The sequence below is a fragment of the Acinonyx jubatus genome, chromosome E1, assembly GCF_027475565.1.
Source record: "Acinonyx jubatus isolate Ajub_Pintada_27869175 chromosome E1, VMU_Ajub_asm_v1.0, whole genome shotgun sequence".
In the NCBI taxonomy this organism is placed as follows: Eukaryota; Metazoa; Chordata; class Mammalia; order Carnivora; family Felidae; genus Acinonyx; species Acinonyx jubatus.
In genome coordinates this window covers 12,787,912-12,815,107 of record NC_069397.1, presented here as the reverse complement: position 1 = coordinate 12,815,107, position 27,196 = coordinate 12,787,912, and the positions used below count along the sequence as shown (strand labels likewise).

General features: G+C 52.0%; 1 protein-coding gene across 5 annotated transcripts in view; it reads right to left on the bottom strand.

The window, feature by feature from the left end:
- Positions 1-12,741, bottom strand: part of ATP2A3 (ATPase sarcoplasmic/endoplasmic reticulum Ca2+ transporting 3) — a 33,918-nt gene extending 21,177 nt beyond the window's left edge. For 3 of the 5 annotated variants that reach the window (XR_008294074.1, XM_027034736.2, XM_027034737.2), the window contains exons 1-5: positions 12,414-12,740; positions 2,530-2,547; positions 2,167-2,249; positions 545-649; positions 218-356 (exon numbers count right to left, since the gene is read on the bottom strand). Coding sequence is in view for 4 of the 5 variants with exons in the window: in XM_027034736.2 (XP_026890537.1) it covers positions 218-356; positions 545-649; positions 2,167-2,249; positions 2,530-2,547; positions 12,414-12,531 (463 nt within the window). In the remaining variant the exon portion in view is untranslated. Of the gene's footprint in view, positions 1-217; positions 357-544; positions 650-2,166; positions 2,250-2,529; positions 2,548-2,801; positions 2,827-12,413 lie in introns of those variants that run through there. The other 2 variants (XM_027034742.2, XM_053211888.1) reach the window with 2 other exon arrangements.
- Between the last annotated feature and the right edge of the window lie 14,455 nt (positions 12,742-27,196).

Genomic DNA, 27,196 nt, shown 5'->3' with positions numbered 1-27,196 from the left:
AAGACTGGGGCTGAGAGGCAAGGGCCTGAGCTGTGATCCCTGAGATAGGTGCTGCTCCCTGGCCTACAGTCTCCATATCTGTCCAACGGGGTTTTGGCCAAAAAGCTTTGGAGGGATCCAGCAGCCACCCCGCTCTGTGTATACAGCCAGAAAGATGGGGACAAAGGGAGGGATGGGCTCGCCAGCATCACATAACGAAAAGAGGCCCCCAGTGTACCTGCTACTTCCACGATGTCTCCAGGGACGATGTCCCGGGCGCGGACCCTCTGCACGCCCTTGCGGTCCGAGCGGATCACCTTACCCATCTCAGGCTCATACTCTTTCAGGGCCTCAATGGCACTCTCAGCATTGCGTTCCTGCAGAATATGAGGCAGGTAGGTGGTCTGTCCCTATTGGCCCTAGCTGGCTGACCCCTTGTAATGACACCCTTGGGGCCTGGGATACAGCTAGAAGCAGAAGGACCTGCAGCGGGACTCTAACACCAAGTGGCGGTCACATCCAGCAGCTGGGACACCCCAGGGTCCAGCCCACCTCTACCTCCCACCTGCCATATGCCCACGATGGCATTGGCCACGAGGATCAGCATGATGACCAGAGGCTCCACGAAGGCTGTTGTGGTCTCCTCGCCCTCCTCAAACCAGGCCAGGACCTATGGAGTGAGAGTTGGTGAGCTGGGACTACAATGTGCGCCGGGGTCTGCTCACCGTTTCCTTCACACCCCGGATCTCCTGTCTGCTCTCCTGCTTTGGGAGAGATCCCCCCAGGGCGCCCTGGGCTTGGAGAGGGCTGCTCTGAGGCTCTGGCTTAGAACACTCAGCTCTTGCAGTTAGTGACTGTCATGGCCCACATCCCACCCAGCCGACTTTCAGGACAAGGGGCGGTTATACAGCTGCCAGCGTGCCCAGCTGTGGTTCTCCAAGTGTGGTGCCAGACTGGCGGCAGCAGCAGCATCTGGGAACTTGTTAGAAATGCAATTCTCAGGGTCCATCTCAGTTCTCCTGAGTCAGAAAGTCTGGAGTGAGGCCCCAACAGTCTATGTTTGAACAAACCCAGCTGATCCCATTGCGGACTAATGCCTGAAGTCCACTGGCCAGAGAAGCATAATTTCAGTCAGAGTCCAGGCCTGGAGGCAAAAGACCTGGTTAAAGTCCCATTCCCACCTCTTGGCCCAAGTGGGTACTTGTTACTCCCCTCCACGGGTCTCAGTGTGTCCATCTGTACTGTAGAGGAGTATCAGCACCCTTTTGGCTAAGCTGTTGTAGGCACCTGCATAGATAGGGTTTTTTTTTCCTCTGGAGGAGTCCTCAGTTTCTACAAGGACAGTTGCCAGGAAGGCCAGATACAGCTGGCTGGGCCCCCGCTGCCCCGCACTCCATGTTACCTACATGAGGTTTCCTCCCCAGGCCCTGCTGGGCACAGGGCCAACAGCAGGAACTGTGTCCACTCCCAGGGGGCCATTTCCCTGCATTACCCTTGGGTTTCTGCTGCTCAGCCATCAGTGACAATCACCGTCCCCCTCCCCCCCCCACCCCACAGCTCCACCCTGGGCCCCTGGTCCTACAGGTCCAGGAGGGTTTCAGGCAGTGAAAATAGCGGAAGAGTAAAGGGAGAAGCAGCCACAGAGAAGCTGTAAGAGGTTAAGGTCCAAATTCTTCTGTGGGGCATTGGGAACCATGGAAAGGGCTCTCCACCACCAGGGATAATTTGGCAACATAGGGAGACTTTTTTTTTAATGTTTTATTTATTTATTTTGAGAGACAGCACATGTGTGCACTCATGCATGCGCATGAGGGGGGAGGGGCAGAGAGAGAGAGAGAAAGAATCCCAAGCAGGCTCTGTCCTGTCAGCACAGAGCCCAATGCGGGGCTTGATCCCATGAACCTGTGACATCATGACTTGAGCTGAAACCAAGAGTCAGACGCTTAACCAACTGAGCCACCTAGGTACCCCGAGAGACATTTGATTGTCACAACTAGGGAATACCACTGGGGAGGCAGGCTTTGAGGGAAGCTGAAGTCTGAGCAAGGCAAGAGGTGTGTAGCGGTCCAGGGATGCCCATGGCTAAGAGGACAGACCTGTGATTCAGAGCCTGGGCCTCTGAGCACTGCCCCAACCTGGCCTTCCCTTCCGGGAAGACTGATGCTGTGGGACGGGGGCCTTACTTACGAAGGAGACCAGGGCAGCCAACAGCAGGATGCGCACCAGGAGGTCTTCAAACTGCTCCAGCACCAGCTCCCACAGGGACTTCCCTGAGAACCGGAGTACTAGGTGAAGCCTGGATTCCTTACCAAGTGACTTGCCCCCATTCAGAGCTGGCACCGCCTCAGAGACCACCTGGCCCACTCCCTCCATACTATTTAAAGACTGAGAGCCTGAGGCCCTACAGGCACAGGTGGGTGATACTGGGGGGGGGGGGGAGGGCTTGGCAAAGCCTCACTCTGTTGGGGAGAGGGAAGGCTACAACCTGACAGTGAATGGCCCAAGAATGTTGCCTGGTGGCCTTGCAGCCCACCCTGGCCCAAGCCTTACCTTCTTCAGTTGGGAGCTCTGTGGGATCCAGGCAGTCACAGGAGCCATGAGGAGACAAGAGATAATCGGGTTATGCAGTGGGGCCGTGGAGGAGTCTCAGCAGTCCCTCCCCACTATGCCTACCCAGACCACCATGATGGTCGAGAGATGTCCCCACAGCTCTCTGAGGTCACAGAATGGATGGTCTGAGCACAGAGGCTTCCATTGCTCCCCTCGCTTCACCCCACTCTGGTTGAGGAAGATCTGGTATGGCATGGTATGGCATGGCTCACCTTGGGACATGGGTCCTTCTAGACCCTCCTCCACTGCACAGAGAAACTGAGCAAACTGTTGAAGAGAAGGGACCCCAAAGGTCACCAGTGAGTTGATAGCTCCCCTGCACTGCTCTTTCTCAGACGGCTGCCCAATCCTGTTCAATGTCCTCTATGGCCATGGGAAGGTAGCCCCTCCCTCAAATTTAAATGAATGAAAATTAAGTAAAATTTAACATTTTACTTGATTTTAGCTCAGGCTACTTCTGACTTACCTGGTCCCCCGGGAATACTTGGACAAGGTCTATAGCACAGCCAGCCTGCTGAGTCCCCCATACCTGGGGGTTCCCTTGGACACAACCTCAGCAGCCAGCACCCCAGGCACCCTGCCATGGTTAAGTTCCTAGAGGCTGAGTCTCACCTTGTCCCCCCCCCACCCCACCCCCAAACCCTCCACTCTGGGCAAACTCCATGAAGATCCATCCCACACGCCTGGTCTGTGACCCGTAGAACAGTTTGAGGAATGATGTTCCCAAATACCACCAGGACCTGCTGTCACTTTACAAGCTCTATTTTTATCTCCTCCATTTCCTGAAGGACCTTTTATTCCAGGCGAGCCGGCTGCCTCACTACCTGGAGTCTTTGAATCTTCCCAACAGCCTAAAGGGGAGACAGGGCAGGAATGCTCACCCTGTTCCGCAGGTACGGGAACTGAGATCCAGAGTGGAAAAGCGGCTTGAACGAGGTCACAGAGCAAGTAGGTAAGTCTAGGGGAAGGGACAGGAGCTGGGACTCAAAGGGTGGAGTCCAATGGGCTTCTCCCTCCAAGGGCTGAAGTCAGGCTCTGTTAGAGGCCTGAGGCTCCTCCCAGACTGAGCCTCCCTGAGCCCTGCTACTCATTGGCCTGTCTCTGGGCTAGCAGCGCTGGCATCACCTGGGAGCTTGTCAACAACGCGGACTCTGAGGCTCTAACCTAGGCTGGCTCTCCCTTCCTCTTCTTCCTTCTTGGCACAGGTCCTTGTATCTGTCCACCTGTTTTGAGCTCGAATACCCGCAACCATTCTCCCTGTGGGAGGCCTCTCCCCAGACCACCTGTTCGGAGGATCTGGGGCATCCGGCAGCTGAACCATGGAGAGTATCAAGCAGCCCACTGGGATGCAGAAATCCAGGAGGGAAACACATAACCTAAAAATATATTTTCTGGTCCTATTTTAGGCAACGGCTGACATTTTCCGTGGAAAATGTAATCTCCAGTGTCCTGCGTTGAGATTAAAATCAAACAGACTTTTTCCTTCTGATCTATTTAGCTGAAGTGAACAGGAAAGGCAGGGGGAGGGCCAGGCCTAGTTTTCTGGGCCAGTTCTCCAATCCAGCGTGGTCCTTTAGAGGCATGTCTGCCATGCCCCAGCCTTGGCACAGAATATTTCCAACCTCATGGCACACCTCAGCCTGCTTCAGCTGTGCTCTACTCAGGAGACTCCCGAACCCCCCGCCTCTGTGGGGATGTTCAGGGTTCCTGACCAATGGGAGTTTATCCATAAGTCTCACCCGAATCCCTCCTGCTGTCTCCCTAACCCCTCCCTCTGTCAGGCATGTAGCCCTTAGGCTACCATACTCCTTAGGGCATTTTTTCTGGGCAGGGTCAAGGCCTGGGGTTGGGAAGCATTGTCCTGGGGCACACGTACCAGCTCGAATTCCCCCCAAGCTGCCCTCTGCCTGCCTCAGTCATCTGTCAAGTTCTCCCCTTCTGCTCTCTGACCCAACATCCGACTCAGGATCCACTCTTTGGTGGCCGTTTGTTCTCCAAATGCTTCTGATTGTCCCCACCTTGCGGGCACATAGTATGACTGCACTTTCTGGCCCTTGTGCACGTTACAAAAAGAAGGATGCATGTTAGTTCTGGGCGGGGGCATTAAATTGGTGGCAGGAGACTCTCTATTTAGAAGGGTACTGTCTAGTGGAACTTTCTGTGATGATGGAAGCGTCCTCTAGCTGCACTGTCCCATACAGTAGCCACTAACCACATGTAACTATTGAGCATTGGGAATGTGGCTAGTGTGGCTGAGTAGGTGAATTTTAAATTTCACTTAATTTTCATTCATTTACATTTAAACAGCCAAACAAGGCTAGTGGCTATAGCATTGGACAGTGAAGATCCGGAGCTCTTTGTCCTTCTGCTACAACAACCAGCAACCCGTGAGACGTGTCTGCTCTGTGAATCAGAATCACAGAGTACAGGAGACACAAAGCCCCCAGATGACCTGCCACTGACATACAGATCTACAGCGTGAGCAAGAAATGACCTGTACTGTTTTCAGCCACTGAGATACGGGGTTTGTTACTGCAGCATAACCTAGCTGATCCTGACTGATACCCCCTTCTCCCCAGACCTGGCCTCTACCACAAGGTTCCCCTTCTAACCTACCCACTGCCCTTGGGGGAGGCTCAGCCAGCCACGAGGTCACAGAAGATGCCCTGCCCGTCCCTGTACATGCAGTGCACATGCTTCTAGTTTTGCCTGAGCAGCTGGCTCCCTGTGGGATCCTGAGCCTCTTTGGAAGATGGGGTACCCACTCCCACCCTGAAGGGCTGCTGTCATTATTAACATTAGTAAGAACCACATTTACTGAGCACCTATTATGTACCAAGCAGTGTGCCAAGTGCTTTATGGGGTGGGTACTATATGCTGACCATATAAGAAGGTACTCCACAGCAGAATAATTATAGCAGAATTATTAGTGTTGGGCGTGCCAAATGCCATGCATCCTCTTGGGCGTTAACTCTCTTGTGATGCTCAAACAACCTGAGAAGGAAGATACCATTATTATTCCCCTTTTACAGAGTAAATAACTGAAGCACAGAGAGGTTGAATGACTACTTTATGGTCATACAGCTGCGAAGTGGCAGCTTTAAACTTGGGTAGTCCAGGGCGCCTGGGGGGCTCAGTCGGTTAAGCATCCGACTTCGGCTCAGGTCATGATCTCACGGTCCGTGAGTTCGAGCCCCACAACAGGCTCTGTGCTGACAGCTCAGAGCCTGGAGCCTGCTTCAGGTTCTGTGTCTCCCTCTCTCTCTGCCCCTCCCCTGCTCACGCTCTGTCTCTCTCTCTCAAAAATAAGTAAGCAAAAAAATTTTAAACTCGGGTAGTCTGGCTCTTGACCCCCTGCTCAGCACCTCCTGCGCTGACTCCTAAGCTGCTCTGCCTTCCCATCCCTGTTGCACTGCCTTCGCTAGCCAAAGTCATCTGAAAAAACTTGGCATCCTATGTCCTGATTGTTAGGCTGGGTGCCCTGATTCCATCGACTAGCTCACCCCTTCGTCGTGATCCCAGAGCCACTAGCCAAAATCGTCCCTGCCCACAAAGGCTCTGCTGTCCTCACAGGTGGTGTTTTGACGGTTACTAGGCTCCGTCTGCTCAGGCCTGGTCTACTTCAAATTCAAATCCTGCCAAGACCCCAGACAACCCTGGGGCTGTCCCTTCACGTGACCGGGTCCTAGGGCCACGGAGGGAACCCAGGGGCTAGGAAAGCACTGTCCCAGCCTCTCCCCAGGCATCCCTGGAAGATGCTGGTTCCCCCTTGCTATCCTCAGGCTGCATGTGGAGGGGGTGGTGCGCTGAGCCCTCAACAGTGTCAGATGCTCCATTTGTTAAATGGGGAGAATGCCCCAGCCCTGCCCACCTCTTGGTGCCATTCAGCAGGCTGCAGCCAAAGACAGTAACAGGAAGTGCTATTCCCTTCCGCATCCCAGCTGGGCCAGCCCGGTGGCATGCAGTCCCCCACTATTCTTCTGAAATAGTGTATGTGGTGGACTCTCCCAGCCAACCCCTTCCCTAGGTCACTACTGTCAGTGAGCTGGCCCACGCCCCCAGATGCCCAATGTGGGGCTGGTCTGAAGGGGCCTGGAAGATAGCCTGTGGGCCCTGGAGGACAAAAAGGAGTATATGATCAGAGAAGCTTCATGGCTTGGGGCAAGGAGTCTGGTCCAGAGGGCTAAGTTCAAGTCATGCTCTATCTCTTGATAGTTCTTTGGCTATGGACAAGTCAATTAACCCCCTCTGTGCCTCAGTTTCCCCATCTGCAAAATGGGGATAATGATAGTAACTACTTCTGAAGTCACTGTGAAGATTAAACAACATGCACGGCACATGGTAAATGCTCAGTAAATATTAGCTATAATATTGGTTATTAAAACGTAAGCTCCATGCCAGTAGTAATTTGTCAAGTGCAGTGTCTTCAGCACCTAAAGCAGTGCCTGGCACATAGAAGGTGCTCAATAAAGATTTGGAAATGAGTGAATGACCCTGCCTCTGTCCTGCTCAGACCAATGGTGGCTCCCCTTGGCCTGAGGAATAAAGACCGACCTTAGCATGGCCTTCAGGGCCTTCCTGGATCTGCCCCAAGCTGACCTTTCAGAATCCTCCTATATCCTGGACATCTGCCAGCCAAGTGAGATGCCTTAGAATTGCCACTACCTTCCCTGGTTTTGCTAAAGCTTCTTCCCCTCCAAAGTTTTGCTTGGGCCATTCTTTCTGTGCAGAGTACCTTTTCTCAGCTCCTCATCTAAACCCCAGCCTTCCAGGAAGCCTTCTTGGAAAAGCCCGTCCATCCATCCCTCCGCTCTTCTCTTACTAGTCATCAGTATTGCGGTCACCCCCACCTGATGGGAGCCCTTCCAAGGCGGGGAGGGAATGAGTCACCCCTGGGTCCATAAAGAGCCTCACAGAATTGTTTACTCAGTCGCCCCATTGTTCAGGTCAAGGCCCTGGGCCCACAGCCTGGAGCCCAGGAGAAGTGGGGTATACGGCCAAGGCTACCCCAGGCTGCATGCATCACCTGCTCCCCTGATCTTCCCTCTTGACTCCTTTTTCTCATCTCAAAACATTGGAAACTGGTATTTCAACTTCTAAATTGTTGATTCCAGCCTGGAGAGGCAAGAGCTCGCCAAGGTCTTCCTCAAAAGTAAGTTTACAGGGCAATTAAGTTATCACTTGCAGAATCAGGGAGACGCCTTCACTGGGCAGACCGCACCCAGTTCACCTGGCCCTGTCCGGGTCTCTAGGACCTATCTAGAGTAGACAACATGGTCCTGCCCTCCAGGGGACCTTGGGAAGCAGCTCCCCAAATGCAGAGGCCTACAGACTACCTGGCTGATCTGGCAGTAGAAAACCCAGGCAAAGGGTCTGCTTAACGTCTATATGCCAGCATGGTGTGGACAGACTCGGTCCTGCCTCAGGGAGCTCCTGGTGTGAGGGGATGCTGTTCCTGGGGTGGGGGCGGGGGAGTGCCAAGGCTGCCCAAGAGGGCCAGTGGGCATGAAATCTAGGGGGGACCTAAGAGACCTGGAACTTCCCATGCCTGTAGGGAAACCACACTTTCCTCAGATCCAAGAATCGTTTCATATCCCGCAAGGCCTTCAGGGGAATCTCAGGATCCCACGTCTGCACTGAGGAGGGCACTGAGGCCAAGGAAGGACAAGTCTTCCTGAGGCCACCCAGCAAGGTGGACCACTCAGACCTCACCCCCTCCTTCTGCCTGGCCCCACACCCCTTGGCCAAGTTTCCTACGGCCACACACGTGGGTTTCCTGAGTTCCAGCAGCCAACTGGGGCCCAGGCTGAAGGCAGGAGATAAGGTCACAGCCCAGACACGACTGGCAATAATCTAAATCTAGCCACCCCTCCCACCTGCAGCTCTGGGGCCGCTGTATCCAATGTACAGATGGAAGGCTCCAGTTCCTGTTAGAGCCCTTTCCCTAGCTCCCTTGAACAGGAACCACCCCAGACCTTCTGGGATCTTGCCTGACTTCCGCATCACTGGGCTCTCCAGGGCCCTCAGGTGTTGGCCTGCTTGGTAGGACATGCCCAACACAGTCCTGCCTCTTGCCTTGGCTCACATCCAGCAAAGGTGATGGGCAGCCCATTCACGGACACAAGAAAATCATATGGCTCCAAAATACATGGAAAATGGCCCAACATGACTGGTAACCAGATAAATGCAAAGTAAAACTATGAGAGGACACTTTTCCATCAGATTGGCACAGATCAAAATGTCTGGTGATGCATGGCAATGGTGCAGGGGTGACAAAACAGGCAGGTCAACAGGTGCAACTTTATGGAGAACAATTCAGCAATAGCTGTCAAAATGTAAAGTACACATGCTGTTTTACCCAGCAACTCCGCTTCTAGGAATGTATCCTTTGGCAATATTGACAAGTGTGTGAAGTGATGTGGGGACAAGAATATGCCTTGTGACGTGTGACAGGAGAGGCTATGAACAATCGCAGTGCCCTCCAAAAGCCAGGTGAAGAAATACCGGAAGAGCCACATGAAACCCTGCATAGCTACTAGGAAGCCCCAGGATGCTCCACAAGGCACCATCTCCGAGAGTGATTATCACGTGGAAAGCAGGGGCAGAACAGCACTCACGATCCACTCCCTTTCGTGTGAAAAAGATCATAAGGATCCAAAGGAGTATGTACACAGCATACCTTGGGAAGGAGACACAAGACCCTGGGAATACTGGGTGGCTGGACAGGTCTGGGGAGACTTTACTGTACCTTTTAACCCTTTGAATGTTGTACTGTGTGTACATTTTTATTCAAAAAATAAACTGAAAGGATGTAGAAAGCCCCCCAAAGAAATGGAGTCCTGGGCACCTCTGGGACCTGCTGGGAAGGGCACACTCTCGAGAGGTGCTGGGCCAGGGGCCTCCTGTGCACTCCCCTGTTGGGGTTTCAGAGGACACATCTGTTCACTGGGGTTGGGAGAGGCTGTGTTCTGTGTGTATGGGGCATTCCCAGCTGGCAGACTCACAGCACTGCTGAGGCCCATCCCCCAGCTCTGAGGAGGGAGGAGTTAGAGAAGGTAGGACAGGATCCCCAGCCCCTGCTTTCCAGCCTCCCTTCCTCCCTCTACCAGCAGAATTTGCAAACTTCAGGACTTAAGCAAATGACTTCCTTGTGGTTTCCAGCACTAACGACCTTGCAGGTGCACAGACTCCTGGGGTGGGGGAAGACACTTGTCCCTGGGGTGTTTCCCTCCACCTGTAGGTCTAGCCCACCCCACCACCCAGCTGGCCCAGATCCTGGCCCAGACTCTTCTGCTACCAGGAGGGATGGCTTGGTGCACACAAACACTCGCAAGCAACTCCAAGACATGGGTCCTATTACGGCCTCACTTACGAAGAAACCAAGGCACAGAGAGGAAAAGTGGCTTATCCAGGATTGCACAGCTGTGAATGGGACAGAGCTAAGGTTCAAAATTCTGTCAGCCCAATCCCAGACACAAGTAGACACCACTCCAGGTTACCCAAGAGGGAAAGACCCCCCCAGTGCCCATAGAAACTGCAGAACACAGATGACTCCTCCTCAGCTGGGGCTGGTTGGAGAGAGCATGATGCGGGAAGGGGCAGCTGGCTCCCCTCTCCTAACCTGAGGACTTCCAGAGTCCCGGAATGCTTCCTGAAGAAGAAGCCAATCAGTGATCTGAGGGATCTCTAGAGCTCTGTGAGGGCTGGGGGCATTGCTGGGATAGCTCCTGCCTAATTGACCCACCTCCTAGCACAGCCACCATCAGGGGCCCAAGGCCTGTAGAACCAGTGACTCCCTTCTACACACAGAAAAAGGGAGGCTAGAGAGGGACAGGTACCAAGGACCGGCTCCACCAAATATTATGTGACCTTGGGCAAGTTGTCTAACCTCCTGGTGACTCAGTTACCTCCTCTGCAAAATGGGAATGACAACGGCTGTTTTCACAGAATTGTTTTGGGGAAGAAATAAGAGATGAAAAGTGCTAATAGTGCTTGGCACATAGTAAGTGCTCGGTGAACATTACCTTTTATTATTACCACTATCAAAGCACAAGGGAACCAGGGACCCCATCAGCGCCCCCCCCCAACTTTTCCTACTTACCACCCTCCAAAAGCACATCCACCTCTTTGTGGACCTACACACCACACCAACATCCTTATCTATCACTTCACACAGATGCTCAGTGGACTGGTCACCCCCAAAGCCCCTCACTAGACAAAATAATATGGGGGAGAACTAAGGCTCCCTCCTTCTTAAGCAGCCTCTCCTCTCCTGGATCAATGAACACATGGGAGCCAGAAAGAAGAGGGATGTAGGCTAGGGTCACACAGGGCTTCTGGAGGCAGAACCAAGGGCTAGGTCTCCAGTTTTCCTTGGGAATCAGGACTCCCAAGCTGGAGGCCACAGTGGCACAAAAGAGGCTGTGAAACCCCAGACCTGCTGCCCTGACCCCCATCCCCACCCCCACCCCAGGGTTGGGGGAAAAGTCCTGCTGCCCTGTCCTCTTGCAGCAATGACACCCTCCCTGCCAAGTCACTAATGGAGGATATTAAATAATATTTATCTCCCTAGTTCCTCCCACAGCTCAACTAAATATAGCAACTAATTTTTTTGGAAAAGGATTTCTGCTCCAGAAAGATAATATTTATATAAGAGGTGGTTTTCATAAGCCAATACAAAACCCAAAGCTCCCTTTCTGACAGCTCTTTGTAATTTTCAAGCCATCCCTGAGCAGTAAGACACTCAGGCCAGAGCACCTTCCCCTCTGGCTGGCCAGGATCCCTGAAAGGGTGAGGCCCCAAGTCCTAAAACAAAGTGGGTCCAGGTTGCACTTGGGGGGGTGGGGGTATATTTCCATCTGGATCCCAAAAGTTGTGCACAGTACCCTGGGGGTGAATGAAGCGGGTGGCAAGTCCTGACTGGAAGTGACTTGAGGAGGGGACCCCTCCATCTCCCACCTGTGTGCCTGGGCCACATCTGGGTAGTACCTGGTACTTGTGCCTTTTGGCAGATGGAGAATCCCAAACTCCTTAGAAGATAAGAAGAAATGATACCACTTCCACCCAAACAGCAACAGCATAAACGCTCCCTCCCTGCCCAGCGGCAGTCAGGTGCTGCTCCCGGTCACGGTCACGGTCACGGTCACGCAGGAGGGAAAGGCCTATCCTGGCAACTCCCTGAGTGAGGCCTTGAATCTGCCACCCCCAGGGAGGTAGGTCTCCCGCCTAAGCAGTTCAAAGCCCCCACCGACTCCCTCCCGCCAGCCACATCCGCCTTGGGTTGCAGAAAGAGGAAGACCTGAAGGTGGGGGTGGGGGCACCACGGCTGCCAGCTGACAAATTGCACCTTCTGGGTGTTTATTGAGCCCTCAGGGGAGACCCTCTGGGCCAGCTGGGAGGCTGGGTCTTAGAGTCCCTGGTCAGCTGAGGTCGGCGAATGCCTTTGCACAATGGGGGCAGGTTGCAGTGCGGGACCGGAACCCAGCGCTGACCGCGGATGGGGGTGGATTAAAGCTTGCGGGAGTGGATGGGTGGGGAGTGGATGTGGAAAGCCTGTAAGGTCCGGACAGATCCCTGGGCCTGGGGAAGGGGAGCCAGGAGTCAGGTCTCTAAACCCGGAACCCGCCCTGCACCCCCACGCGAAGGTGGCCGCGCAGCCCGTCCGAGTGCCCCAAGAGCATCTGCAGAAGTTTCTGGAGCCCTCGCTTCCGGCCCGCCTGCGGTAACCGAGGGTTGGAACCAGAGAGGTCCGCTCCCCTTTGCGGCGCAGGGGAGTAAACTGAAACTGCGGGTCCCCGCTTCCCTGGCCAGGCCGACGCTCTCACCGTTGGGGCCGTAGCGCTCTCGCGCGCTAGTCACCTGCTCTGGCCTCAGGCCGCCCTCGACCGTCACTGAGAAGCGGCGCAGCACGTCGGCTGCCGAGAGCAGGTGCGCCGCCTCCATGCCGGCCGCCTGGTTTTCTGCGCGGTCTGCACCGTCGAGTCCGTCGCCTCTTCGCGGGGCTACTGCGCTGGGCGCCGGGAGCTCCCGCCCAGGAGAGAGGCGCGCGAGGTCATGTCCGCGCCGGGACCTTTCCCGACGGCAGTGGCTGCAGCGGCGGCGGAGGCCCGCGCCAGGATGCAGCGCCCCGGGCTCCCTCCCCGGGGCGGGGCGGCGTGGAGCCCGCCCCCGCACTCACACCCCTTCCGGCAGCCCTAGGAGCCCGCTGCCTCCCCGCCCCGCCCCCGCAGCGCCCCGGGGGCGCAGAGGCTGGGCCGCCAGCCCATTCTGCGGAAGGGGGAACTGAGGCCTCCTGCGGGGAGCGCACCTAGCGTGTCCGGGAGGGTCCGCAGCCCCTGTCCTCAGGGCTCTGGGCGCCACCAAGGGCCGAGAGCTGCGGCGGGCTGCGGAGCACGATTCTCAGGGCTGTCCTCTTTTGAGCCTTCCTGGGTCCTGGGGGGTTGCAAAATGGAGGTGTCCATAGAATGGCTTCCTATCCCCGAACTTGAATTATGCAAAGGAGGACCCTGGGTCTAGAGAGAACCCAAAAGCCTGTGAATAAGCGCAACTACTGCGGAGATTACTTGATGTTTTCTTCTTTTGATGTCTGTGCTTTCTTGATGTCTTCCAAATGGTCAGCGATGCATGGTTATTCCTCATACAACCGAACCTCTAACAATGAACCAGTGTATGAGAAAGAAAATCAGTCTCATTACCTTAGACTCACAGTCTTACCCCAGCAGGAAATGTATCTGCCAAGGTGGGGGTGGGGCTCCCTAGAGGCCTGAGGGGCTGGGGTGGAGGCCTCTGGCCAGGGTCCCCAGGGAGAGTGACCCTGAGTCAGGGATGGGGAGGGACCTAGGAACCCCCACTCCAGCGCTCCCTGAGTTCCAGCCTCTCTAAGGGGTGCCAAGAGAAGGAGTTGCAGGTCAGGGAATCGAGCTGTGGGAAGGCAGAAACCACTCACCCCATCAAAAGAAGGAGCAGAGAGCAGTCTACTCCAGGCACCCCCTTCAGCTTAAGAGCCATCCAGTCTCACCCATCTGCCCTCTTACGCCCCACCCCCTCCCAAGCTGGCCTCTGCTGTCTTCAGCCTCTGGGATCCACCTTGGCTGCACAAGGTCATAGATTCCAGATTGAGCCCACCCAGCCAGCTGTTCAAACCCTAAACCCTACAGTGAGTTCCTGTGCAGCCAGAAAGCCTTTCCAGATACTGGAAGTGCACACACAAGCGCAAGCTTTCAGCCTGGCCCTGGTTGCTGACCCCTATCCGACCGTGTGTACCCCCCAGCTCCTGATCTCTCCTTGCCAGGATAGAATGTGGTCCTCCTCCTCTGTCTGATCTTCACTATGCCTCCTTAAGCATTGAGACACTCAGTGAGTGTATGCTTTATCTGCACTTGGACAAACAGCTGGTGGCCAAAGTGACATGGTCACAGGCATGCTGTCCAAAGGGCACGTCTATCCTCCCCACCTCCCAGCTGCCGTGTACTGAGAACTTCGGTCCTGGCACCTGGGCCCAGCTCTTTCGAACTCTCTCACAGGATAGATGGTTGGCAGAATTTACCACCTCTCTGGCAACAGACATGCCTACCTCACTTCACCTGAGGAGACCAGGCTGGAGCATGGGGGATAGGTAGGTCTTCCTTAGAAGGACTTAGACACATGAGAAAAAAAGGGTGTTGCAGTCAGAAAAAAACAGCCAGTGTTGAAGGTGGGACACCTCAGCTGTCTGCCAGGGGTAGTGATTCAATCCTTCAGCATGGCTGGATCATAAGGAGCATGAGCACCAGGATTAGGAAGGTAGGTCAGAGAGACAGAGCTATGACGCTGAGAACCTTGATTGTCCATATAATGGCCTGGATTTTGGACTGAAGGCTTTTTAAGCATTAAGAGATGGAGCTTTTGAAGGGGAGAGCAGAGGCTGAAGGGACCCTGCAATCCTCCTGACAAAAAGTGAAGCAGTGTGAACCAAGACAGACAGGGATGCAATGGACTGAACCTAGTAATGGATTAGATTCAGTGATGAGAGATAGTGAGGAGTCCCAGCTAATCCCCAAGTTTCTGGCATCAGTAGCTGGGTGGGAGAGAGGTTCAGCCGTGAGGTAAGGGAGCAGCAGATTGATGTGGGGAGAGGAATCAAGGGGTATATTTGGCGCCAAGTGGGGTACCAAGGGGTATGAGGGGTCTGGGAGACTCCAGGTAGAGATGTCTTAAGGCAGCTGTGGTTTGGGGCTGAAGAGGGATACCTGGGAGGCAGCTTGAACTGCTCATGTAATCCCCCTCCCCAGCTGAGTGACCAGGGGAGGGCTCTGAGCCAGGAGTCACTCAGCCATAGGCAGGTGAACTGAGCCAATCAAAGTCTCTCTCGAAGAGATTAAATGTTGAGCCAGAGGTTATATCCAGACCTATGACCATAGGCGCTTGGACTACAGTTAGAGGGCAGGAGTTAACATCATGTGAAGTACAGCAATGGGAGAGCGGAGGGAAAACCAAGTCTACACAAAGCAAGATATTGAGACAAGATACCATGTGGTGTCAGAGACAGGGAGAGAGAGGCAGAGACAGAGACTGCTTAATGGCATCCAAGTTCCTCAGAGCCTCTACCGTACTTCTGCCCTTGGCTCCCCGAGATTCCATGAGGCACAATTTTGTGCCCTTTGCATAGACCTGCCTTTATTTGTCACAGTTTGAGCAGGTTTTTGTCTATTGCAGCCAAAGGGCTGTGACTAGAGTCTGGTAGGCTCGGCTTTGAATCTGGGCTCTGCTTCTTGCAGGCTGTGTGGCCTTGGGCAAGGCACTTCACCCCTCTGAACCTCACCTTGTTCATCTGTAATTATTAGGGTAAGTCAACTACTGTAACAAGGTCACTCCAAAATGTGTAAAGACTTAAGCAACATGGAAGTTTATTTCTCGGTCATGTTAAGTCTGAAGCAGGTGTTCTGCTTGGTGGAGTGGCGACACTGAGGCCCAGGCTCTTTCTGCTCTGTGATTCTGCCATCTCCAATGTGGTTCCAAGGTTACCACACTCACGTGCATCCAGTCAGCAAAAGGAGAAAGAGGAAGGAGGGTGGTGATCAGTGTATGAGACAGTCCGGAAGGTGAGGACCTCATTTTCTCTCAAGTTCCATTGATCAGAATTCAGTCATATGGCCACATCTAACTGCAGGGGGAGCTGGGAAATGTAGTCTACCCGTGCTTAGAAAGAAGGGGGGGAGGCCCTGGGTGGCTCAGTTTGTTGAGTGTCCACCTCTTGATTTCCTGTCAGGTCATGATCCCAGGGTCGTGGGATGGAGCCCTGCATCAGGCTTGCGCTGGGCCTGCAGGCTGCTTATGACTCTCTCTATCTTCCTCTGCTCCTCTCCGCCACTCGTGTGTGCTCTCTCTCTCTCTTTCTCTCAAATAAAAAATATATATATTTAAGAAAGAAGAGAAAACTAGTCTGGTGAATAGGTAGTCTTAGCCATATATGGAGATAATAATGACCCACTTCCAGGATTGATGAAACCCAGCATCCATCCTCCTTGCTTGGTTTTCTTTATGAGAATCTTCCCTGCTCCTCCCTCATTCCTTGTGGTTCCCTTAGAACCGATCCCATTTCCTAGATCTAGGGGTGGTCTTTGACTCTGTTCTAGCCAAGGAGGGGCCTATAACTCCCTGGCCATAGTGACTGATTGGTTCAGGACAAGCATGTGACCAGAAGTCGGCCAATCAGAGCCATTGACTTGGATTTTTATTAGAATATTAGGGAAAATATTGTTATTATGTCCCTAAAGTGGTGGTGAATCTGGTGCAATGTAAGTTTGGTGTTGCTGGCAGCCATATTGCTACCATGAGAGTAGAATTTTCCCCCCATGAAATTACCACAAAGAGAAGTAGAGAGATGGAGAAAGGCAAATTTCTGATGACATCTACCTGCAATCAGTCCATCCCTAGTTTTTTGTTTTTTTTTTTTTTTTTTCAGTTGCGTGAGTCAGTAAATTCCTTTCTTAGTAAGGGCTTCTGCCATTTGGAAACGGCCTTAAAGAGCTGCTGTGGGAACTAACTGATGGATGTTGGTAAAATATGGTGTCCAGAAGTAGTACATGCTCAATAAATGGTTCCTAGCATTACTCTTACTCTTATAGGAGTGGGATAGGGACTTGCAGGGGAGATGGAGAAGGAGCAGCCAGAAACGAAGATGAAAAACATGGGACCAACAGAGGAAGGTTTCCCCGATGTCCCTCCTCTGGGCCTTGTCCTAGAGCCTCATTGGCTGGCCTGAGGGCTGTGCCCCAGCACTCTGATTTGCCTCTTGCCTGTCACCTGAGGTGAAGAGTCACCATGTGCCAGGCCCTGTGCTAAGTTCTTTTCCCATATCATCTCATTTAATCCCCACAACAACACTGGGGTAAGTACTACACAATTATTCCCGGCTACATGGGCATATAAAGTGTATGATTACGCAGGGTCTGGTGCTTGGTTAATGCTCTGCTATCATTGTCTCGTAATTCTGCATAATTTTATCTCTGAACTTACACTTTGTAAGTGAAGTCAACAGAGCATGTATGTAAGCCGAGAGGCTATGCCAAATATGCTGTCCCATTCAAATATAGAGTTTGTGATGCTCTATGAGCTCAGAATTCTGGTGGACTCATGATGCATGGGAGTTCAGTGAGACTCAAACTGGGTATAAAGCAAGCGTGTTATGTCTACAACTGAGTAAGTGGGAGTGCTGACCACCCTGATAGGCCATGCTTTGCCTTTGAACCAGAACTTGCTTCAAAAGCAAAAAGAAGGCAATAGTATCCTAAGAAACACTTCCTCACTCATGATACTTCCCAGCATTTGCCAACCACTTAAATTAGAAAGGATGCCCTATTCCATGCTGATGGTGCAGAGCCTGCATGGGATTCTCTCTCTGCTCCTCCCCTGCTCACTCTTTCTCTCAAAATAAATAAAACAACTTAAGAAAGAAAGAAAGAAAGAAAGAAAGAAAGAAAGAAAGAAAGAAAGAAAGGATGCCATAGAAGAAAGGGGAAAGAGAGGGCAACCCAGAGTTCCCTTTTCTTTTAGTATATCCTAACTCATCTGTAAGCCCAAGGGCTAGGATTCACCCATGTCAAGAAGTGAAATGAAAACAGTGAGTAAGTATTGTGCAGCATTCCCGCTGTTCTGGTCCAAACCACATATATATGCATGCACGGCAGAGTTGCACAGTGGAAGTGTGCTGGGCCCACATATGCACACACCAGCTATGAAATACAATTGGTGTCATTTTAGTGATTGAACATATGAGTGAAATGCTCTTAATTTTGCGTTTAAAACTGGCATTGCACAAAATAAAGATGAATGGTACAATTCAGGCTAATAATTTAAATTTTTCATTTTCCTTTACTTAGAAGAGTGAATAGCAAATTAAAAAAAAAACAACAAAAAAACAAACCCATCATGACCAGTAAAGCAGAGATTGCAGAAGGAAAAGCTTTGTACAATGTATAATGTACAATGGCACATTCCCCCCCTCTTTTTTTATAGAAATTTTTTCTTAATGTTTATTTATTTTTGAGAGAGAGAGAGAGAGAGAGCAAGGGGCAGAGAGAGAGGGAGACACAGAACCCAAAGCAGGCTCTAGGCTGTGAAGTATCAGCACAGAGCCCGACATGGGGCTTGAACTCACAAACCACGAGATCATGACCTGAGCTGAAGTTGGATGCTTAACCAACTGAGCCACCTAGGCGCCCCTTCACCCTCTTTTTTAGAGAGGGGCTCCACATTTCATTTTGCACTGGCCCTACAAATTATGTTGCCAGCCCTGTTCTCATTTCCTAGACAAAGAGAGGCTCTGAGGGCCCAGGGGACTTGCCCAAGGGCACACAGCTGGGTTTCAAACCTGGGCTACTCTGACTCCAGAGCCCAGGCTCCTAAACACCCCACCAGTCTACCTACCTGGAAGCCCCTCCCAAAGCACGAGGTGAATGGAGCTTTGACCAGTGGAGAAGGGTGGTCCCCTGCCTGCTCTATTCTTCCTGCCTCCTACTTTATTATCACTGCCTGAGCTCAAGCCCCACCTTCTCTCTCAAGCCTCCTCCCTGGTCTCCCCGCTTCCAGACCTACCTCTGCATATACAGATGGCCTGACTGAGCTGGTGGTTTCATGAGTTCATCCCTCTGCTTATGAACCTTTCTTAGCTCCCTATTACTTCGGAGTAAAGTCCAAACCCTTCAACCCAGCAATCACAGCCCTTTACCAGTTGGCATCTCTAGGTAAACTGGTCTCAAAATTCCTCAAACTGGCCTTGTGCATTCCAGCTCCACCTCTTTGTTCACGCTGTTCCCCTGGCCTGGACTGCTCTCCTAGGCTCCTCTCCCTAAAATCTCTCTCCACTTGGGAAACTCACTTCCTTGGCTACCTCAGTCCTGTGTATTTGCTCTCCTCCCTGCACACTTTTGATGGGCTCTGAATGAGGCCAGAGAAAGGCCTCCCTTTCTCCCTCCCTCCCTTCTTTTAAAATATTTAACAAGGACCCAGCATGTACCAGAGACAGTGCCAGGCCCTAGAGGGATGGCCCCTGTTCTCCCTGAGGTTCGTCCCTCAGTCATTAATCCCAACTAACCACACATAGAAACAGACTGCAGGGTGGCCATCAGAGTCTTGACACAGGGTCAGGAGGGGGTTCTCTCAATCAGGGAGCTCAGGGAAGATCTCCCAGAGGAAGGAACAGGGGAAATCTGAAGGAACAGGGGAGGGAAAAGTGATCTGGGCTGAGGGACAGCCTGTGTAAAGTAGGCTTTTCTGTGAGGCCTTGGAGGTGCCTGCTGTCTCTGGGCCTCAGGCTCCCGTCTGTCACATCAGTGCTGGCTGTGGGAGGGACTGAGGCAGTGCAGTCCTTTGAGAAGACAGAGAGGCCGGGGTTGCCCTGCCACTGCCCCACTTTGGTTTGTATCTGGTTTGACTGAAAATGCAAACAGCCCTAGAGACCTGGGAACCTCATTTCCTCTTCACCAGCGTCATCCAGGCCCAGCCAGCAGGTGTCCCAGGCTCCCTAAGACCCTGCTGCTGAGCACCAATTCTAAGTCTACTGTCTTATCCTCCTACCTCCACCTACTTGAACAGTCCCCTCTGGCGGGGCAGGAAAGACTGGCTCCCAACTGTTCAGACCGGGACATGCTCCTGTCTGCTATCTTCTCTCTGATGCCACGTTCTTTTATTTTGATCTTTTGGGCTTGGGGACCCCATGTAAGCACACCCACCAGTCCTCCTGGGCCGGAGCCCCACCTGGCCTGGAGCCACTTGTATAACCTCTCCCTTCAGCCTCTCCCTGTGCTCTAAGATGGGGACCTTCACCGTGTCATCTCCCCTCAACCTTGCCTCTAAGAGGGTATCTAGATTTCCCAGCCCACCATTCAGCCGCACTACTTCCTGCCTCCCATGGTTGCCACACGGGGGCCACATCTAGGTCATTGCACACAATAGGAAGTTTCTTGCCTCTGAATCTTTGTTTATTCGGTCGTCCCCTCTGCTTGGAACACTCGTCCATCTTTTAGTGCTGATCCCTACTAGTTCTTAAGGCTTGGAAGCCACTTCTCATCGGTGAGGCCAACAGGGCTCTGGTAGCCCGCATGACCCCATCAGGCTCACAGCACCCTGGTGTCCATTGTCTGCTCTGCTCCCTGGCCTGTTGATACCCTTGAGGGCAGGCGTCTGGTCTGACTCACCTTTGTTTCCAGGAGGTGTCAGGGAGGGTGTTTGCATGACAGAGTTGAGGTAGGAAAACTCCAGAACCTCTTCCTGGAACAGGAGCATACCTGGTCTTCAAGGGCACGGGAAGTGCAGACCTGTCAGCAGCAGGACAGAGCAGGCACCCAAGGGCCCCTCAGCCAGCCCAGGACACCTGGATCGTTGCATTTTGGCCTGAGGGGCCTGGCCTCCTTCCCCTGAATTTACCTCTACAAGGACACCCTGCACAGGGTGGGGGTGGGGGCTTTGGCCAGGCTGCCAACTCCTCAGCTCCTTAAGACAACTTCCTGTCCTTGCCACCTTATCTCCCTGGCCAGGCTGAGGAGAGGAAGTTGTCCACTTTCTCCCAGTGGTGGGCAGAGACACCCCAGACCTCAGGAAATGGGGAGCATATCATGTGAGGGTATGCCTGCCTCCTTTTGCTGCTGCTACCAGATTTCTCTTCCTAAAAAAGTCATGCTAACTAATACTCTCCTGTTCAAGTGTCTTCCATGGCTTCCTATGGTCTTATTGGGGAATAAGATCAACTCCTCAGTGGCGCCTGGGTGACGCAGTCAGTTGAGTGTCTGACTTTGCCTCAGGTTGTGATCTTGCGGCTCATGAGTTCAAGCCCCACATTGGGCCTGCTGCTGTGAGCCCAGAGCCCACTTGGGATCCTCTGTCTGCCCCTCCCCTGCTCACGTTCTTTCTCTTTCTCTCTCTCTCTCTCTCTCTGTGTCTCTCAAAGAAAGAAAGAAAGAAAGAAAGAAAGAAAGAAAGAAAAAAAGAAATCAACTCTTCAGCCTGCCAACCTTATCTTGTTTTCCTGCCCCCTCAACACCTTAAACCTAATCACATTGGTTTATTTTCTCCTTTCTTGCTCCAAGAATTCCCCTCTTTCTGCCTTTGCCCATGCTGTTACCTGTTCTGGGAAACTAGCTCATTCATCTTTACCTATCTGAACCCTCCTCACTCTTCAGATGCCTTCTCCAAGAACTCCTCCTTGACCCCTTGGGAGTCAGTGACCTTGTACCTGCTGAGTGACCTGTTTGTGTGCCCCTCCACGTTTGCCTGAATTCGCAGCTGCAGCATCCAGCTGTATCCCTGCAGAACAGGAGCTGTATCTGAATCATCTCAAGATGTCTAGAGGATGGCCCAGTCCATGAAGGTCATTATAAAGTTGCCCTCTAGATTGAGAATCTCCTGAGGCCTAAGCTGAGTCTATGGCACTCATCATTGCATCTCAGTGTCTCGTACCTGGTTTGGTACCCACTAGACTTAAAAATGTATGGTGGTTAAATGAACAAGGTTCTAGCCAATGCAATAAGAGATAAAAGTAATGAGGTACAAATACTGGAAAGTAAAAGAATGAATCCATGTAAAACAAAACAAGTTGAAAGTAAAAGAAAACATTCATGAGCTGTGATATTCTCATGGTGGGATGTATCAGAGTTAGCATTCCCATTGTATGGACAGGGGTTTAAGGCCCACCAGGGTCACATGGGGACTTGGGTTCCTGCCTAGCTGTATGCTTCCTTCCTTGCTCCATCGTCTGGCACAAATGCATAGTCTCTCAGCTAGTCTTTGGCAATGCCTATCAGCACCTTGGCCAATGAGGCAAGAGGACCTGCCTGGCAAGGAGGGGGCTCCAGCTGTTCCAGGCCACTGTCTGACCAATCTGCCTGCAGGGACTCAGCTGGTAGTGGGTTGTAAGAAGATAAAACACAAAACCCTTATTTGCCTTGTAAATTGTTATACTCAACCAGGCTCATCAGCCTGAGGTACAAACTTGGAAAAGTATTTGGGGGGGCGCCTGGGTGGCTCAGTCAGTTAAGCATCCGACATCAGCTCAGGTCATGATCTCTGCAGTTCGTGGATTGAGCCCCACATCCCCGCATAGGGTTCTGTGCTGATAGGCTCAGAGCCTGGAGCCTGCTGCAGATTCTGTGTCTCCCTCTCTCTCTGACCTTTTCCTGCTCACGCGCTCTCTCTCTGTCTCTTAAAAATAAATATTTTTAAAAAGTTAAAAAAAAAAAAGACAAAAGGAAAGGAATTTGGAAGCTGAGACCTGCTCCCTGGTATGGGGAAAGGGCGTTGGCCCTAGAGCATCTGGGGGCAAGGCTTGTCTTAGTCAGTCCCTTAATCTGGGGTCCCGGCCTTGCTACTTGTGTGCAGAGAGCAGGGACTGCTGGTTTAGCCTCTCCCAGAGGGTGTCTCCAGGACTGGGGCTGAGCTGCGGGGCTAGCCAAGTCCTCAAGCAAGGCTGGGCCCTCCTCATATCATCCTGGCCATAGGAGTCTGAAAAGGCCTCTCTCCCTCAGGACCCTGGGTCTTTGTCCCAATAGGGGTGGGACAGATGATATCTGGTGCTCACAGGAACCCTGGTGGGAACTTGCTCACACTGCCTACCCAGGACCAAAATCAAGACAGAGTGGCAGGAGACTGGGTCCTGCCCTTGGTTCCCAGGCTAGGGGCTGAGGAGAAACTTAGGTCTTTATCTGTGGGCCCCTCACTGCCTGTAGCTGTGGTTTCCATTGCACTCCCAGCCTGTCCTTTACCCTCTCAGGGCCCAGCTGTCCTGGCTTTGTCTCCTCGGTGTGCTTTTTGGGCCTCTTGTCAGCAGTGCCAGCCTCCACCCCAGTGTTCCCTGTGTGGCAACCAGCCCAGCTCCCTGGGGATATCCTGTCATTGTGGCCCCAAGCCTAGGCATTGAATCCTGCCAAGTCAGCCCCAGTACTCTGGGTTCCTTCCAGATCCCCAGATGGGGACCACAAACCCAGAGAGGTTGGGGAAGTTGGCAAAGGCACCCAGATCTCCCGTGTGGCAGAACCGGGCACTGTGCCCAAGACACCTGACGCCTGGGCTGTGGCCAGCCTCCGGGCAGACACATGGGCAAAGCCCGCTGCCCTGTCGCCAGCCCTACAGGTGACCTTGGCATGTCCTCTACTTCTCTGGGCTCCCTCCCAGACCCAGACCAGGCCCTGCAGACTAAGGGAATCTGTGTGAATGGTGAGTGCGGTTACTTCCAAAGGGTCTGGGTATGCTGGGCATACTCTCTGGATCTCGGGCTGACCCTCTGCACGGTGAAAGTGGGAGCATGGGAGGGGAGCTTCAGCTGGGCCCCATCTCTTGACCTCTAACAACCATTCTCCATGAAAATGACCAAATTTGCAAGTGGGGTTCCATTTGCGTTTAATTCCCTGAAGTCACACCTGCCTCATTTGTGCAACCAAATCAGTCCAGGCCTTCCTGGGTCTTTCATTCACAAAGCCAGCTTCTGGGGCAGAGGGAAGGATGGGATTAGCTGGGGACCTTTGCCTGGGGCCCCTCACAGCACTGTCTGCACTGGGGCGGGGATAAAAGAACTACCTAACAAGAACTGGCTCGGTGCCAGGCACTGAGCTGAGGACACCATTTAATCTTTACAAGCTGCCTTTAGAGCAGGTTCTTTATGCTCTTCTTTATAAAATTTCACAATGGGGTGAGGGTCACAAAATTGGTACCTGGGAGAGCAGGAATGTGAACCCAGGCTGTCTGGCCCCAGAGCCCAGGCTTTTAACCACTGGACTATGGACAGAAAGAAAAAGGTAGTGTGTCGCCTGCCTAAAGTCCCTAGGCAGTGTAAGGCTGGGGTCCTAACCTGGCTCTTATTCAAAGCCCCTGCTTGTGACTACTGACTACTGGCCTGGTGAAAGCTCCGAGGATGGGCTGGGGACCTCCTTGGCCTCCAACAGCACTCTCTCTGGGGTGCCTGGGATAGTAGTCACTCTTGACTGCAGAATGGACCCCACCTAAGAAGTTCACGGGCTTTAGTTTTTAATCCAAGCTCCACTGTGTGACCTTGGGCAAGTGACCTCACCTCTCTGAGCCCCAGCTTTCTCAGCTGTAAAATGGGGAAGATAGTAGTCCTAAGCCCACAGGTCATCGGGAGTGCTAAGTGAGCCAGTGTATGTGGAGTGGCCAGCCTAGTCCTTCTGGACTGCAGATGCTCGGGGCCCATCTTTTCTTGCATTCACTCCCAAGGACCCAGAGCCAGCCTGGTTCTGCCCTGTTCCCCAAGACACACCCCTCCAATCCAATTGTCTGTGACCTGACCAGGAAGCTGGCCAAGGGCAATACCCACCCAGATCCTGGAGGCAAGAGGCCAACAGGCGGGAACAAAGAATTTTCCATGGCTTCATAGTTAATGAGGAACTGACTCTCTTTAGGGCCTCAATTAGTCTTTCACCCTCCTCTCCTTCCCCTAAATTTCCATCATGGGTGATATTTACATTGGAATTCTTCCCGGGACTTCAGGAACCCAGTATGGGTAAATGGAAAACAATACAGAAGAAGAGATAGGTGTATTTTTTAAAGGTAGCATTGGCAAGTTTGCATTCTTGGTTTTAAAACACACGACAAAGCAGCAAGTATCAAAACAAAATAATTTTGTATTTAAATCAATTCAATTAAGCTTCTGTCAATCGTAAAACACTGCAGAAATGCAAAGATGAAGACATGGTCCCTTCCCTCAATAGGGTCATGGCCTAGGGTGATATATACCCAAGAAGCAGGTACCTAAGGGTATACAGTAGTTAAGAGCGTGCTTTCAGGAGATAGACCTGGGATTGAACCCCGCTAGTTACCAGTTATGGGATCTTGGGCAAGTTACTAAATGGCTCTGAGTCTTAGTTACACTATTTGTAAAATGGGAACTTAAAAAAGGCCCACCACAGTGGACTCCTGTGAGTTTCATTGAGAAGACACATGGCATTGTTAGCTACCCCACAAAGGTGTCCTCTTTTTGCTAACAGAGCCCTGACTTTGTTTCAGGTAGCAAAGTGGCCCAGTGTAGTGCATGAATCATGAATGGTTTAAGCCAATCACAGTGATGTCCTTCTTCTTTGCCAGATACTGGTTTTCCCAGTTCCCTGGCAGCTGAGGATGGGTATGCGACTCATTTAAGGCCAATGAGGTGTAAGGGGAAGTCGGCAGGGGGCTTCCTGAAAAAATACAGAGGATGAAGCCTTTGCTTTTCCTGCTTCCTGCCTGTGAAGAGTTGGGATGCTTGGAACTGCAGCATCCATGACCATGAGGCATCTAGCTTGAGGATGTGAAGCCCACATATTGAGGATGGCTAAGTAGTAGGATATTGGCAGGGGAGGCATTATCAAGCTATAGAACAGCCTGAGATTAACCATCTACCTTTCTTGTTTTGAGAGATGATTTTAAAAGCCCTTATATAAAGCAGTTGGGAAATCTGTTATCTGCTCCTTTCAGCTGAAGGCACCCTTTGATACAGGATCTTAGCACCAAGCTTAGCACATGGTAAGCATTCAATAAATGCTATCTGTGTCCTTACAGACAAGTCACAGCATATTCCACATTCACTTACACGTGCTCTGTAGACAGAGAGGGAAAGAGGAAGGAAGGGTGTAAATGGTGTGAGTGACTCCACTTGCCTTGCCATTCAGTGGGTGAATCTGCTGTCTCCTGAGTATCTCTCAGGACCTCCGGATATAAAGATGGCCTTGGCTGTGGGATCCACTGGAGAAACCAAGATTATTCCAGGCCTGGCAGGAAAACTAGCAGGCAGGAATCACCAATGAGTGATGGCACCTGGCTCCCCACCCCTTCTAGAAGGGTTTCAAGGGTAATTTCACTCATCTTCAGTTTTTACCTTATGCTCCAACTTTGGAATGGTGGCCTTGTTTTTGAGTCAGAACTGATGGAGGTGCCTGTTACCCCAGCGGATGGAACAGCTGGAGAGAAGCCAGCAGACCTAGGAGCTGACTCCTTCTCCAGAGGTTTCCCAGGGAGAACAAAGAAAGGAAGAGGGAGAAAGACAGCTCACTTAGAACCTAAGTGATTAATTACAGTCTTAATTTATGAATGAATGCTGTACCCTACAACAGGCCTACCTGGGACTTTATGTGACATCCCAGTTTACACGGGCTTTGGAGTGAAACAATTTGACATCTCAAGAGCTGGATTCCTTTCACATGAAATTTCTGTGATGATGGGGACGGTCTGGGACTTGTGATAATGAGTGGTACCCAAGCAAGATAAGTCCCATTTGGTATCTTGGCCCCCAAACCTTTCTGGCTAGCTCCCTGGGTTGTAAATACTACAAACTGGGTTTTTAATTTCTATTTATTTTATTTATTTTTTAAATGTGTATTTATTTGTGGGTGTGTGTGTGTGTGAGAGAGAGAGAGAGAGAGAGAGAGAGTGCACGCGCACGCGGGGGAGGGGCAGAGAGTCAGGGAGGAAAGAGTATCGGAAGCAGGCTTTATGCTGACAGCAGAGAGTCCGATGAGCCGCTCAAACTCAAGAACTGTGAGCTCATGACCTGAGCAGAAATTGGACACTTAACTGACTGAGTCACCCATGTGCCCCAGGTTTTTATTTTTATTATTTTTTTAAACAGGAGGTGGTGCAGTGTAGAGGTTAAAAACACAGATTCTAGGGGCACCTGGGTAGCTCAGTAGGTCAAGCCTCGACTCTTGATTTTGGCTCAGGTCATTATCTCACTGTTCCTGAGATCAAGCCCTGTGTTGGGCTCTGTGCTGTTAGCTTGGAGCCTGCTTGGGATTCTCTCTCTCCCCCTCTCTCTGCCCTTTCTCTGCCTGTGCTCTCCTTCTTAATCTCTCTCTCAAAATAAATAAACATTTAAAAAAAATCCACAGGCTCTGCTCTCTGTTTTTCTGTCTGAGAAATGGGAATAATACTAGAAAACCATCTCAGCTGGTGTTATGTAGCTCTGTGAAGTGAGGTGTCAGCCTTGAGCATAAGGCCCAGCATAAAGAACTGCACCAGGGGCCCCTACAGCGTTCAGTCGGTTAAACGTCTGACTTTGGTTCAGTTCATGGTCTTGCAGTTCATGGGTTCGAGCCCTTCATTGGGCTTTGTGCTGACAACTCAGAGCCTGGACCCTGCTTTGAATTCTATG